Genomic DNA, 12,174 nt, shown 5'->3' on the forward strand with positions numbered 1-12,174 from the left:
GGAGGGGTCTGTTCCTGCGGGGGCCGCCCCCTTCCAGACTCCCCGAGTCGGCTGACCACAGTCCAGCTGCCCCCTCCATCCTCCAGGTCTATGCCCCGCCCACCCAGAAGAGTTGGGGGCCCCGGGAGTCTCTGGGGTACAAAGATACTCTGTATTAGGGAAGCTCGTTCACCCAGAGACCAAGGGGAGTACAGTCCCAATGTAGCCCCACCCTGGGCCTTTCTCCCCACTCTGTTGCCAATTAGGGTTTCCCTGGAGGAGCCTCCAAGAATCTGGGGGGAAAAACCCACCCTCACCCCAGGGTGCCGCCTCTGCTTTGTACCATGTTCTGTGTCTGTCAGAAGCTCACTGCCTTCCAGAACATTCCTCTGGGTCATAAATAAAGATGAAGGACTCTGGGATGCCCGCAGGGCCCCCGCCCCTCCAGGGATTGCAGACAGACAGGCCTGACAGACAGACAGATGGGTCCCCTGCCCCTGGGATCACAGACAGGTTGGACAGATAGATAGATAGATAGATGGGTCCCCCATCCCTGGGTCACAGACAGGCAGGCTGACTGACAGATGGGCCCTCACACCCCCAACCCCGGGAATCAAAGACAGACAGGGCGGCTCGGTGCCCTCCCCCTCGCCCCGACTTGGTGCTGTCCAGGCTTGTCTGAGGTCAGGCTGCAGGCTGGAAGGGGAGGGAAGGGGATGGGGTTCTGGACGGGAAGGTTTGGGGCCCTGCTGTGATCTCCTGGATGACTCGTGTGGGCTAGACATGGAATTTCCAGAACTTCCTTTAATTAATTAAAAGAGAGTGAAGGTGGTGGGATCACACCAAGTGGTTCTCAGGGGATACTCCTGGCTCTGTGCTCAGAAATCAGTTCTGATGCACTCAGGGACCCTATAGATGCCAGGAATCGAACCCGTGTTGGCCGTGAGTAAAGAAAATGCCCTCCCCACTGTGCTGACACTCCAGCTCTTGGTTCAAACAATTGAGTAGTAACACAAGTCCTCCGTGAGTGTAGACAGACTGTTCCAGACCCGGCCCTGCCAGCTACCCAGGGCAGTGTGTGCCCAAGCCCTAGGGCCAGCCTCAGGGGGAGGAGCCAGCCAGTAGCCCCAGAGATACTGCGGTCAAGCAGGAATGTGTGGGTCTGGGGCAGGCACAAGAGCACATAGGAACTGCCAAGAATCTGCACCGACAGGCCGGAACCTTCCTTCAGTACTGCTGGGTCTGTGGGGGGCAGTGTCTGTTTTGGGGATTCATGACATGAGCATGAGTTTGATGGGTCCTTTCCAAAATAGTGGGTCCATCGATCAACTCTGGGGTCTGGCCTGGCTTCAGCCACTTGCACCTGTGTCCCTAAAGAAGTGACAGCAGCATACATGGGGGTATATGTCATGGATGGGCAGATGGGCCCCACAGGCTGGCTCTGGCGTGAGGTAGGGAGTGCCTGTCCTGAGGGGACCTGACCCCGAGAATTCCTCCTCCTTCCCAGCATCCCCATATAATGTCTCTGCAGTAGCCCCAGAGAGGTCTGAGAGTTCAAAGCCCGGCCCCCTTCCTGCTCACTTGACTTTGGGTCACAAAGACCCCAAAGCAGGAGGCAGAGGGAGGAACCACAGGGACCTCAGGCCCCCGAGATTCAGGGGGCACCATGGCTGGAACATGCCTCAGGTGCCAGTCCCAAAAGCCAGCTGTTGAGCAGAGAGTGGAACACTGGGCAGGGCACTGGCTGGGGGCAGGGCGCCCTCTTAGATAACAATGCAGGACATCCTGGGATGAGGGCACTGTTCACAAAAATGCTCAGAACTGGGCTCCCCAGCACCTGCCCGGACAGCAGCTTCAAGCCCAGGCCCAGCAGGGAAGCAGAGAAAGGTTAGGGTGGAGGGCAACTCTAGAATGGAGAAGCCCTGAGACCCCAAACTGAGCCTCTGAAGGGTCTGCAGTGGCCGACTGCCATGCCTCAGTTTCCCATCTGTAACAAGGATGAAACCCTCTATGTGTCCTGAGATAGGAGTGTTCAGACTTCTGGACACCCTGAAGTAGGGTGGGTTTTTGCAGTATGTTTCCGAGCATACCAGGAGGGAATATTGCTCCGAGCTCTATTGCTGAATTTATCCTCCAGAACTCTGGATGTGTTTGTTTGTTTGTTTGTTTGTTTGGGTATTGAGGCAAATCCCGGCTGTGCTCAGGGATCACTCTTAGCAATGCTCCTGGGGACCCTATGGGATGCTGGGGATGCAACCCGGGTTAGCCGTGTGCAAGGCAAACACCCTCCCCATTGTGTTTTTGCTTCTCTGGTGAGCCTAGCTGGAGCAATCTGAGGGACTCTGGGACAGTCCCAGGGGCCTGCCCCCACTCGAGCTCATGCCTGTCCCCCACCCGCAGATGTGGACGAGTGCCTGGACAACAATGGCGGCTGCCAGCAGGTCTGCGTGAACACCCTGGGCAGCTACGAGTGCCAGTGCCACGGCGGCTTCTTCCTCAGTGACAACCAGCACACCTGCATTCACCGTTCCAATGGTGAGAGTGGCCGAACCTCGGACCGGGGTGGACAGGGAAGGATGGGGCGTCTGGCCAGACCTGGGGTCCAGGCTGTCCTCTGTCCAGAGAACTGTCCTAGGGTCCTTCATCCCGGGACTCAGGGCCCTGGTGCAGGTTGGGCCATGCCTGCCTCACAGTTCACAGTTCACAGTTCATAGTTCATAGTTTATAATTCACAGTTTACAGTTCATAGTTCACTGATAAAAGAAGGTACTGAGAGGGCAGAGCTTGGACCCATCTTGAGTGACGAGGAGGCCTCCTGGCCTGGCCCTCCCAGTGCTTGTTTGGCCTGGATTCCACCAGACCCAATGGGGACTGACACTCTGGCATTGTGTGGATGGAATGTTCCAGAAGGCCTCTGTCTTGTCCTCTAACCTCTGCCTCTAACCCTGTCCCCACCTGCCCATGCTGATTCATGGTGTGGGATGATGAACATTTTCCTCTGAGACTCTGGGTCGGAGGCAGCCGCAGGCCCTGTCCTGCATGTGAGCTGGGACAGTCCTTGGAGCAGCTCTGAAAACAACACACACACACACACACACACACACACACACACATACACACACACACACACACCCCACACGACTTGGAGCAGCTCTGAAAACAACACACACACACACACACACACACACACACACACCCGCCATGCCAGGTTTGTCCTTGGCAAACCAGCAGGCACAGGCCAGGCCCAGTGGGAGCCATTCCCCCTTACGACCGGCTGACCCTCCTGTGCTCGCTGAGGGGCTCAAAGGTCACAGCTTCCCCAGGACAAGTTCCTGAGTGGGGGGCTCTGAGGCCCGCCCCCCAGAACAAGGCCCGTGAGCAGGGAGTGGCCATGCTGTGCCAAGAACCGACTCATTTAGCCACAGATTTACGGCGGGAGAGGCAGCCGGCCGGCCTGCGGCCGAAGGGGGATAATAAATCAGGCCCATTATTTTTTACGAGCCTCCCACCCCATAAACAACCCCTGCGGCCCCCAAGTCTCGTGCTCCTCCTGGCCGGGATCCCGCCACCCCCCCACCTTCTGCTCACTGCCACAGTCTCCGTGGCCACGTGCCCCTCCCCTTTCCAGGAAATTGGGGTCCATCAGTGAGTATCCATGTGCTGAGCCCCACCCAGGGACCTGCAGGTCCAGGAGATAGTCGGGCGGAAACTCCTGCCCCCCATAATGAAAGTGGGCGTCCCAGCAGCCTCTACACACCCTCTGGCCTCCTGCTCCCTTCAGGGCTGGGCCAGGCCACTGTCCCTGCCCCCTGGGGCCTGCTGAGACCCCACCCTGCACCCCCAACTCACATCCGCTGCTCAGGTCTGGTCTCTGCATCTCCCCCAAGTGACCTGAGCCTGGGTCCCCAACAGCTGCTGTTAGGTGCAGGAGGGGACTCCTCCCACCTCCCCACAGGGACACCACCCTGTCTGTCCTGCCCCAAGGCATAGGCCGGTCTCAGATGCCCCAGGACTGCCACTCGCCCAGGAGGCCACGTCAGGCATGTGGGTGGCTGCAAAGTCCCAAGACTGCAGAGGCCCGTGGTGCCTGGCTGCCTCTTGCCCACCCAGGAACGCTAACTAGTAGCAACCACCTGCCAAGGGTGAGGGTGGGGGCCCAAGTCTTCAGCCCCCACAGACGTGACCTCACTGTGACCCACATAGTCATTAAATGGTGTTCCCCCCCCCCAAGCCCATACCCCCACCCTCTGTCACCTCCTCGGAGGCCTCCAAGGACCTCAGAGCCACTATCCATCTGGTGCCCCCTGCCCAGCCCAGGACTATGGCTGCTAGAACCGGGATTTCAGATCCTTGAGGCCTGGCTCTAGGGACAAGGATGGTGACAGGGATGGTGGCTGGACATCGTCCTGGGGCTGCCCATGTGAACTTATCTGAGTCCTTGTACACCTAGGAGGTCTTCAGGGTGGTGGCGGCGCCTAGTGGTGGTCCTGGGAATCTACAGGCATGGAGCGGCTGAATCATGGGGGTAGTGGGTGTGGTTTGGGGGTTACCAATGAAACAGCAGTGAACATGCGGGGGATCAGCCTTAGTGAACCCCTTCTGCCTCAGGAGAAGCCAGCAGAGACCTCCTTTGCAGCAGCCACCACCACATATTTCTCATTAAGACCTTTCAGTGCCTGTCCATCTTTAGAGGGTGTCCCAGCCAACGCCAAGGGAGCTCACAGCTGGAACTGAGGGACCCAGGGATAGGGATCCTAGGGGTTCCTACTTGGACCCTGCGAGGGGGCAGCAGGCCCAGAGGGTAACAGGGCCAGGGGGCATTCATTTCCTCATCCCAGCCCTGCCCCAGGCAGCCCGAGACACTCAGTCTGAGTTGGCAGGACATAATCACATTTGTCCAAGCACAATCCTGTTAGCATTGAACGGGCTGGCGGCAGCACCAGGGCGCCCAGGTCTTCATGAGGGCTGCCAGGAAGGGCTCAGAAACAGGCGCCATACATCAGGGAGAGGCTGGTCTGAGGGGAAGGGTGGAGAAGTGGATCACTCTCTTTCCAGGGGTCTCTGTGCCCCCCGGGTTTAATGAGGGGGTGGAGTGGGAACAGAGATGGAATGTGGGGCTGAGGTAGCCCAGAGCTGGGGGTCAGGGGGGAGCTGGGAGCTGCCTCACTCCAATGACCAGGCCCATGGGGGAAAAAAAAAAAACCTGACCATGCCGATTGGGGAAGGACCCCCCTCCATGCTTTGAGGCCATGGGATCAACAGGCTTCGGGCCTGACACAGTAGGTGGTGGGTGAGGTGGACAGCGGGAGGTTGACGCTGCCAGATAGATGCCACCAGAGTGGGAAGCAAAGCTGCAAACTGAAAAGTGCTACTTCTGTACCCGCCCCCTGAGCTTTGCAAGAGCCCAGGACACCCACCTTCCCTGCTCACCAGCCTCCCCAGGACAGGGCAGAGGCAGGACCTTTCCTCTGGGTACCAGAGTCAAGTACCTGATGTCATCGGATTCCTGGAGTCATCACCATCCATGCCTTGGTTTCCCCATGGACAACCCCCCAGATAGACCAGCCTGTTGCCGCAGGGCTGTGCTTTTAGAGGGTGGAGCTGAGCAACTCTGGTCCCCCCTTTCCTTCTCTGTCCCCCCAATCTTGTCCTGTCTCTTTTCCCAGAGGGCATGAACTGCATGAACAAAGACCACGGCTGTGCGCACATCTGCCGGGAGACGCCCAAAGGCGGGGTGGCCTGTGACTGCAGGCCCGGCTTCGACCTGGCCCCCAACCAGAAGGACTGCACACGTAGGTGGACGGGGCTCGAGATGGGTGGGGCGTCTGTCCAAGGAGGGCACTCAGCCTCTGGAGATAACCCAGGGATGGGCCACCTGGACCCAGCCCCACGGGGCAGGGGAGCAGAGGGGCCAGGCCACTTTGTCATGGGCACAAAGTGGAGGAACCTGGCGCGATGCCCCACTCCAGGGCACAAGGCAGCACATGGTCATTTTCAGGACACCGGGCCGGTGCATATCCATTAGATAAGCAGGCCTGTGCCCACTGCCCACTCGTGCACTAAAACTTTAAGAAATGGGGGGAAACCCTAGGATACAACATCCCGTTTACGTGCTCCAGAAGGGCTGCCACTGGGGCCTATGCTCCCCATGGCAGGAAGCAGGGTGCCCATTCTCAGACGGGATACAATGAACACAGTGCCCCTAGGGTCAGTCTCTCTGAGCAGTAGTGGTGCCTGATGGCCGCCAAGTGCAAACTTCCCCCATCCCCGGGCCCTACCATCACCAGCAGGGGGAAGTTTTTGGCCCCACATGGACTCAATAAAGCTGGTGCTCTGTTCATACGGCAACATCCCAGCTCGCTTCAAAGTGGGGCATTTCTCAATCTCCAAGGGCCCCTAGTGTCCACCCGGCCCAAGTTGGGTACTGTGCGTTTCTTCTGCAACCAGGTCGGGGACCCTCAATGCCTGCCACATGTCCCCGGCTCTCTGAGAGTCCCCCAGGAAGGTCCCAGAACCTGCACCCCGGGTGTCAGCAGCCTCTGTGGATGGTGGACAGTCAGGAGACAGAGAGGCGCTAGCCACCCACCCCAGTGTGCTCAGCATGGTTGAAGCCCTGGCATTCAGCCTGCAGCGCTTCCCTGGGGTTCTGCTTCGAGCACAGCACGGGCACCGTCCCAGCAGGACCACACTTGCCTGTCACACCAGCAGGACAGCATCTGAGTGGATTTAGGGGTCACTAGAATCCTAGACAGAGGTTCACTATCCAGGGGATCCTGTTCCCAGAACTCTGATGGGCATTTATGTCAAGACAGCAGGCTTAGGTGATCTTAGGGAGCAACATAAAATAGGGCACCCATGGGGCAGGAGCAATAGTACAGCAGGGAAAGTGCTTGCTTTGCACACAGCCAACCTGGGCTCGATTCCCATCACCTCATAGGGTCCTCCAAGCCTGCCAGGAGCAATTTCTAAGCGCAGAGCCAAGAGTAACCTGAGCGCTGCCAGATGTGGTCCAAAAACAAAACAAAAAATATCTTCTGAACACTGTCAAGGGTGTCCAATAAAGAAAAAGGGAAATTAAAAAAAAAAAAAAAAAAAAAAAAAAAACAAGAAAAAGGGGCCGGAGAGATAGCATGGAGGTAAGGCGTTTGCCTTTCATGCAGGAGGTCATCAGTTCGAATCCCGGCATCCCATATGGTCCCCCGTGCCTGCCAGGAGCAATTTCTGAGCATGAAGCCAGGAATAACCCCTGAGCAGTGCCGTGTGTGACCCAAAAACAAAAAAACAAAAACAAACAAAAAAAACAAACAAACAAACAAAAAAAAAACCAAGAAAAAGAGGGGCTGAGAGATAGCACAGGGGTTAAGGTCTTTGCCTTGCATGCAGCCGACTGGGGTTCAATCCCTGGCATCCCATAGGTTCCCCCGAGACTGCCAGAAGCAATTTCTGAGTGCAGAGCAATGAGTAACCTCTGACATGGCCCCAAAAGAAGAGACAAAAAAGAGGGGCATACACTCCCCACGGGGAGATCCAGGTTCTGTCCAAGCATCACGTCAGAAAACCAGAGTCTCTGTCCTCTCCACCCCTATGTCTTCCCATTTCCATCCAACACTAGCCGAGCCACTTAGGGACAGTTGGAGATTGTGGGCACCCTAGGAGGCATCACAGCCAGGGTGGAACACGGATTTTTCCAGAAGTGCCACCCAGGAACTCACATGGGCACTTCACGGGACAACCGCCAGGCTTGGGTACTCTTGGAATGGGGCTCACACCATGGTGGGGTGAAGGAGGACAACTCCGAGGCAGCTGGTGCCCAGCGGAGCTGGAAGGACCTTGGGGCCAGCGGCCGACTTTGGGGCTGAGGGGCCACAGGGAGCTGCCCACGGCCCAGCTAACGGAGGTCGGGTCGGCTTCTGTTTCTCCGCCGGACGATCATGGGACACCCAGTCACCTGTAACTACGGCAACGGAGGCTGCCAGCACAGCTGCGAAGACACGGACTCAGGGCCCCTATGTGGCTGCCACCAGAAGTATGCCTTGCACGCTGACGGCCACACCTGCGTCGGTGAGTCCCGGCTCCGGCCCTGCTGCTCTCCACAGGCGCCCCTGAGCTGCCTGGTCATCTGTGTTCTGGGAGCCCCCACCAGGGTCCTCGTCCTGGTCATGGGAGGGTAGTCTTCCAGGAGGAGGGGATGCAAAGGCTCCCCGCAAAGATAGATGCACACGATCAGGGCCCCCAGAGTTCCAGCTGTGGGGTGAGCCAGACCCCGCCCCTATGGGCTATATGGTCTTCCTTAATGGGGGTGCTGGAATGAACGTCATATGGGGTTCACTGGGGCTGTGGGGTGGTGGCTCTCCCGGGCCTCTCCCCACCCCACCCCACCCCCTTCTGCTCATCACTGCCCCCCATCATCCCACCTGTGACTGGGGTTTCCCTTGGCCCCCATCTCCAAGAGAAGTAAGTAAATGAGAGATTACCAGGGGCTAGAATTTCCAGGGGGTTCTGGAATACGAGAGAGGAAAAGAGGCCGGGTCTCAGCTCTCCTCCACCATTCAGTTCTGTTTTGAAGTCAGGAGCTGATTGGAGGGAAGCCCCAAGTTTAGCCCCTAGTACCGCAGGGTCGCACTCCACGCATGCTTGATGCCCAGGGAAACGGCCCTGACCCCGAGCACCCCCGGGGAGGCCTCAATGAAACGCACAACCAGGAACCACTACTCACGGGAAACCGGAAGCCGATTTCCGAGGGACTGTCAGTCCCAAAACTGAAGGAAAGAACAGGAGTTGGGGCGGGGGCCCCTGCATCCTGTCCCCTGCCCCCATGCTGCTGCTGTGTGGTCCCCCATGCCCTGTGTCCGGTTCCCCCTTCTGGTGACGCCCCCAATTGCCTGTCTTGTCTGACAAATTTCGCCAAAAAGACAAACCAAAAGAACAAACGAGCAACAAAGACAAAATGGAACGCTGAGCTGAGCGCGTCCCACTGGGGACCCGCGTCTTTATTGCAGCCTCATCCCGTCTAGAACTTTCTTCCGCCTCCCTCCTGGGGCCCCCACCCCGCTCATCTAACCATCTTGTCTTTGTCCTCCTGACCCCCTTCCTAGTTGTCACCTTGACTGTCCCTGCATGTGAGGGGCCCTAACATACTACACACTCCCTCCTCTGCCTGGACCCAGTCCTGGAGTGCTGCTCCCTGCTGGCCAGGAGATTTCCCCCCAACACCGCCACCTTCACATCTCAGGCCCCTGTCCCCAGGAGACCAGGCCCCCCTGGCTCCTGCTTGCCCAGATGGTAAGCAGCTGACTGATTCCCCGAGTCCAGAATTTCCAGTAGGTTCTGGAAATCTTGCAAGTCTTGGCGAAGTCACCAGGGTACCCTTGGCAGACCCCTCCACAGACCGCATCACGGAGCTCCCACAACACCTCTCTCGGGGTCCCCTCTAGACAAGCAGGCAGGCCGGCTCTATGCCCCACACCCCATGGCCTGTCTGTCCCGTGGGGCCTGCAGCCGTGCGCGCGTCTGGGTCCCCCCACTGCGTGGTGCATGCATGTCTCATCCCGCACCTGCCAGACACCCCATCCCCGGGCCTCACAGCCTCCCCTCGTCCTGTGTCCCCTTGTCCTGTGCCTGCCCTGCAGCCCGGGGCTGGTGGGGGGGGCTCCGTCTGCTTCTGCGGCCTTGTGCTTCGGGACGGAGCAGGGGGCTGTGTCCCGTCTGTGTCCTCGTGTGGCCTCCCCCCTCTTCTGCACGCCCCCACCCCGCCTCTCGCTGTGCCGACCACGCCCGTGCCGGACGCCCCCGGGGTGGCTGCGGGCACGGCGGGGGGCGGCCTGGCACTAACCCGGCCCGTCTCTGCCCACTTGTGTTCTAGAGGAGGCTGAGGCTGCAATCGAGCGCGTGCAGCTCAGGGCCACGTCAGTAGCTGATGTGGACAAGCGGGTGAAACGGCGGCTCCTCATGGGTAACTTCTTCCACTTCCTTTGCCCTCGCGCTTGCGTGCTGAGCAGGTGCTGGAGTGCATGTGTGAGCAGGGCCGGTGTGTGTGTGTGTGTGTGTGTGTGTGTGTGTGTGTGTGTGTGTGTGTGTGTGTGTGTGTGTGTGTGTGTGTGTCTGCTCGGCAGATGCTTGTTCCTGAGTCCTTGAATGCAGAGCCCTGTGCACGCCCCACTGTGAGCCCCTCCTTCCTCCCCGACTTTAAAAGTTCTCCCCTCCCTTGGGGCCGTAGCAATAGCACAGCGGTAGGGCATTTGCCTTGCATGCGGCCAAACCCCGACGGACTCCAGTTCAATCCCCAGCATCTCATATGTCCCCCAAGCCTAGCAGGAGTGATTCCTGAGGGCAAAGTCAGGAGGAACCCCTGAGCGCCACAGGATGTGGCCAAAAAGAAAAGAAAACAGTTGTTACCTCCCCATCACTACCTGTAGCCTTGCCCCCAGAACCCCCGCCACCCAACCCAGACTCTGCTGAGTCTCTCTCAGGAGTGCAGAAGCCAAGGAAGCAGCAGAATAGCGAAGGCATCTCTGGCCACGCAGATTGGGGTGGGAGGTCTCAGGGTACAGGGCCCCAAGTGGTCTGGTAAAGGGAAAGGAATTGCCATGGCCCGCACCTCATGGCCCTTTGCCCTGCCCACACTCTGGGCCAGACCATGGTCAAGGGGGGCCTGCGTGGATGTGGAGGGGGATGGGCTGAGAACAGTGACAGGGGGGCCCCTGGCTGCTGCTGACCTGTGCTCACCACCCCCTTAGCCTGGTGGGCTCAGGTGTGCCCAGGATAGGTCCCGTGTCAGGGACACCGCACCTAAAGGGCCTGTACTTGGGGATTCTCCCTTCCTCATTGACTGGTCTCAGGAGAGGACAGGACATCCGGTATGTCTGGGGAGGGTGGACCCTGCATGAGAAGTAGGAACGTCCCTAGGGGTGGACCATGCCCTGGACCCCTAAGTGCAGCTGATGGCACAGACAGACAGACAGACAGGCCAGCCCCGCTGCAGCCAGGCTGCCAGCTCTGAGAATGGGGCAGGGTCACAGGAAAGCAGTGGGGGACCCCGGGGTTGTCGAGCCCCAGGGCGAGGGGTACCCCAGGAGCCAGTGCAAATCACATGGTGACCTGCATTCTTCCAGAAATAGATTTCCCCCAGTGAGTAGACCTGAGTAAGACAGAACCCGAGAGCTTGTCCGGGATCTGTCTGCTTCACTGGCTGCCCCCCAATACTGGGTTCGGAGAGTCTCGGGTGAGGAAGACTCAGTCCTATGGCCATGTCTCCTCTGGTGTGGCATCCTCATGGCTTGCGCCCTTTAGAACTGGCATTGGGAGAGGGACGGGGCTCAGAGGGGCTGGAGAGTGGAGCTGGTGAGACTCACCATGCCTGAAGAGAAAGGAGGGGGCTGATAGAAGTCGGGGTTCCTCCGCCCAGCAGTGCTGACCCCTGGGCGCTGGGGCTGCGGGGATGAGGCCAAGAGATTTGTCATGGAGCTGAGATTTGGGTTAATATCCATGTGAGTTGGGGGCCAGAGCAAGAGCACAGCGGGGAGGGCATTACCTTGCACACGATAGACCCAGGTTCAATCCCCAACATCCCATAGGGTTCCATGAGCCTGCCAGGAGTGATTCCTGAGCACAGAGCCAAGAATAACCCTTGAGTGCCACCAGGTGTGGCCCAAAAACAAACAAAAGAGCCATGTGGATGCTGGGGCAGGAATGAGTCAGTTTATCTGTTGGTTGGGTCCCACCTGGGCACTGCCAGGCCCCCAGGCAGCACCAGCAGCAGCAGGATGAGATGGGGGCTGACCTCCCTCAGGTGCCCCCTTCCCCCCTCATTCAGCCCTGTAGGGAACCCCCGGCTTCCATGTCCATGTCCAATCCCAGTCTTGCTCTGTCTAGCTCCAACTCACATGGGACTGGGGTCTCTGACAGTGGGTTCCAGCCTGGGGGCCTGAGCTCCCTGTGTGGCTTTCCCTGTCACCCACATTCATTGGCTTGTGGCCTCATCATCCAAGTGAGCATGAGCAGACCTTCTGCCTCCCCCTCCCCAGCGAGACCTTCAATCATGGGCCCCCCCCCCCCCGAAACCAACCCTTGCCTGAACCGCTGAGACTAGGAGGCTTCTTGCTTCCCTCTATGTGTGGCTCCAAAGAGGGCCGAGAAGAGCCTCCCTGGATCCCCAAACTTGTCCCCTTCAGGGGCTGGACATGGGGTGCTGTGGTC

At 58.8% G+C, this 12,174-nt stretch overlaps 1 protein-coding gene across 1 annotated transcript in view; it reads left to right on the top strand.

Annotated features, from left to right (window-relative positions):
• The window catches only part of SCUBE1 (signal peptide, CUB domain and EGF like domain containing 1), a 53,091-nt gene that overhangs the window by 25,130 nt on the left and 15,787 nt on the right, over positions 1 to 12,174 (top strand). Inside the window, exons 4-7 of the mRNA XM_049771522.1 lie at positions 2,380 to 2,514; positions 5,646 to 5,771; positions 7,924 to 8,040; positions 9,842 to 9,931. Of these exons, the coding sequence (XP_049627479.1) occupies positions 2,380 to 2,514; positions 5,646 to 5,771; positions 7,924 to 8,040; positions 9,842 to 9,931 (468 nt within the window). The remainder of the gene's footprint in view (positions 1 to 2,379; positions 2,515 to 5,645; positions 5,772 to 7,923; positions 8,041 to 9,841; positions 9,932 to 12,174) is intronic.

The sequence above is a fragment of the Suncus etruscus genome, chromosome 4 (assembly GCF_024139225.1).
Source record: "Suncus etruscus isolate mSunEtr1 chromosome 4, mSunEtr1.pri.cur, whole genome shotgun sequence".
NCBI lineage: Eukaryota > Metazoa > Chordata > Mammalia > Eulipotyphla > Soricidae > Suncus > Suncus etruscus.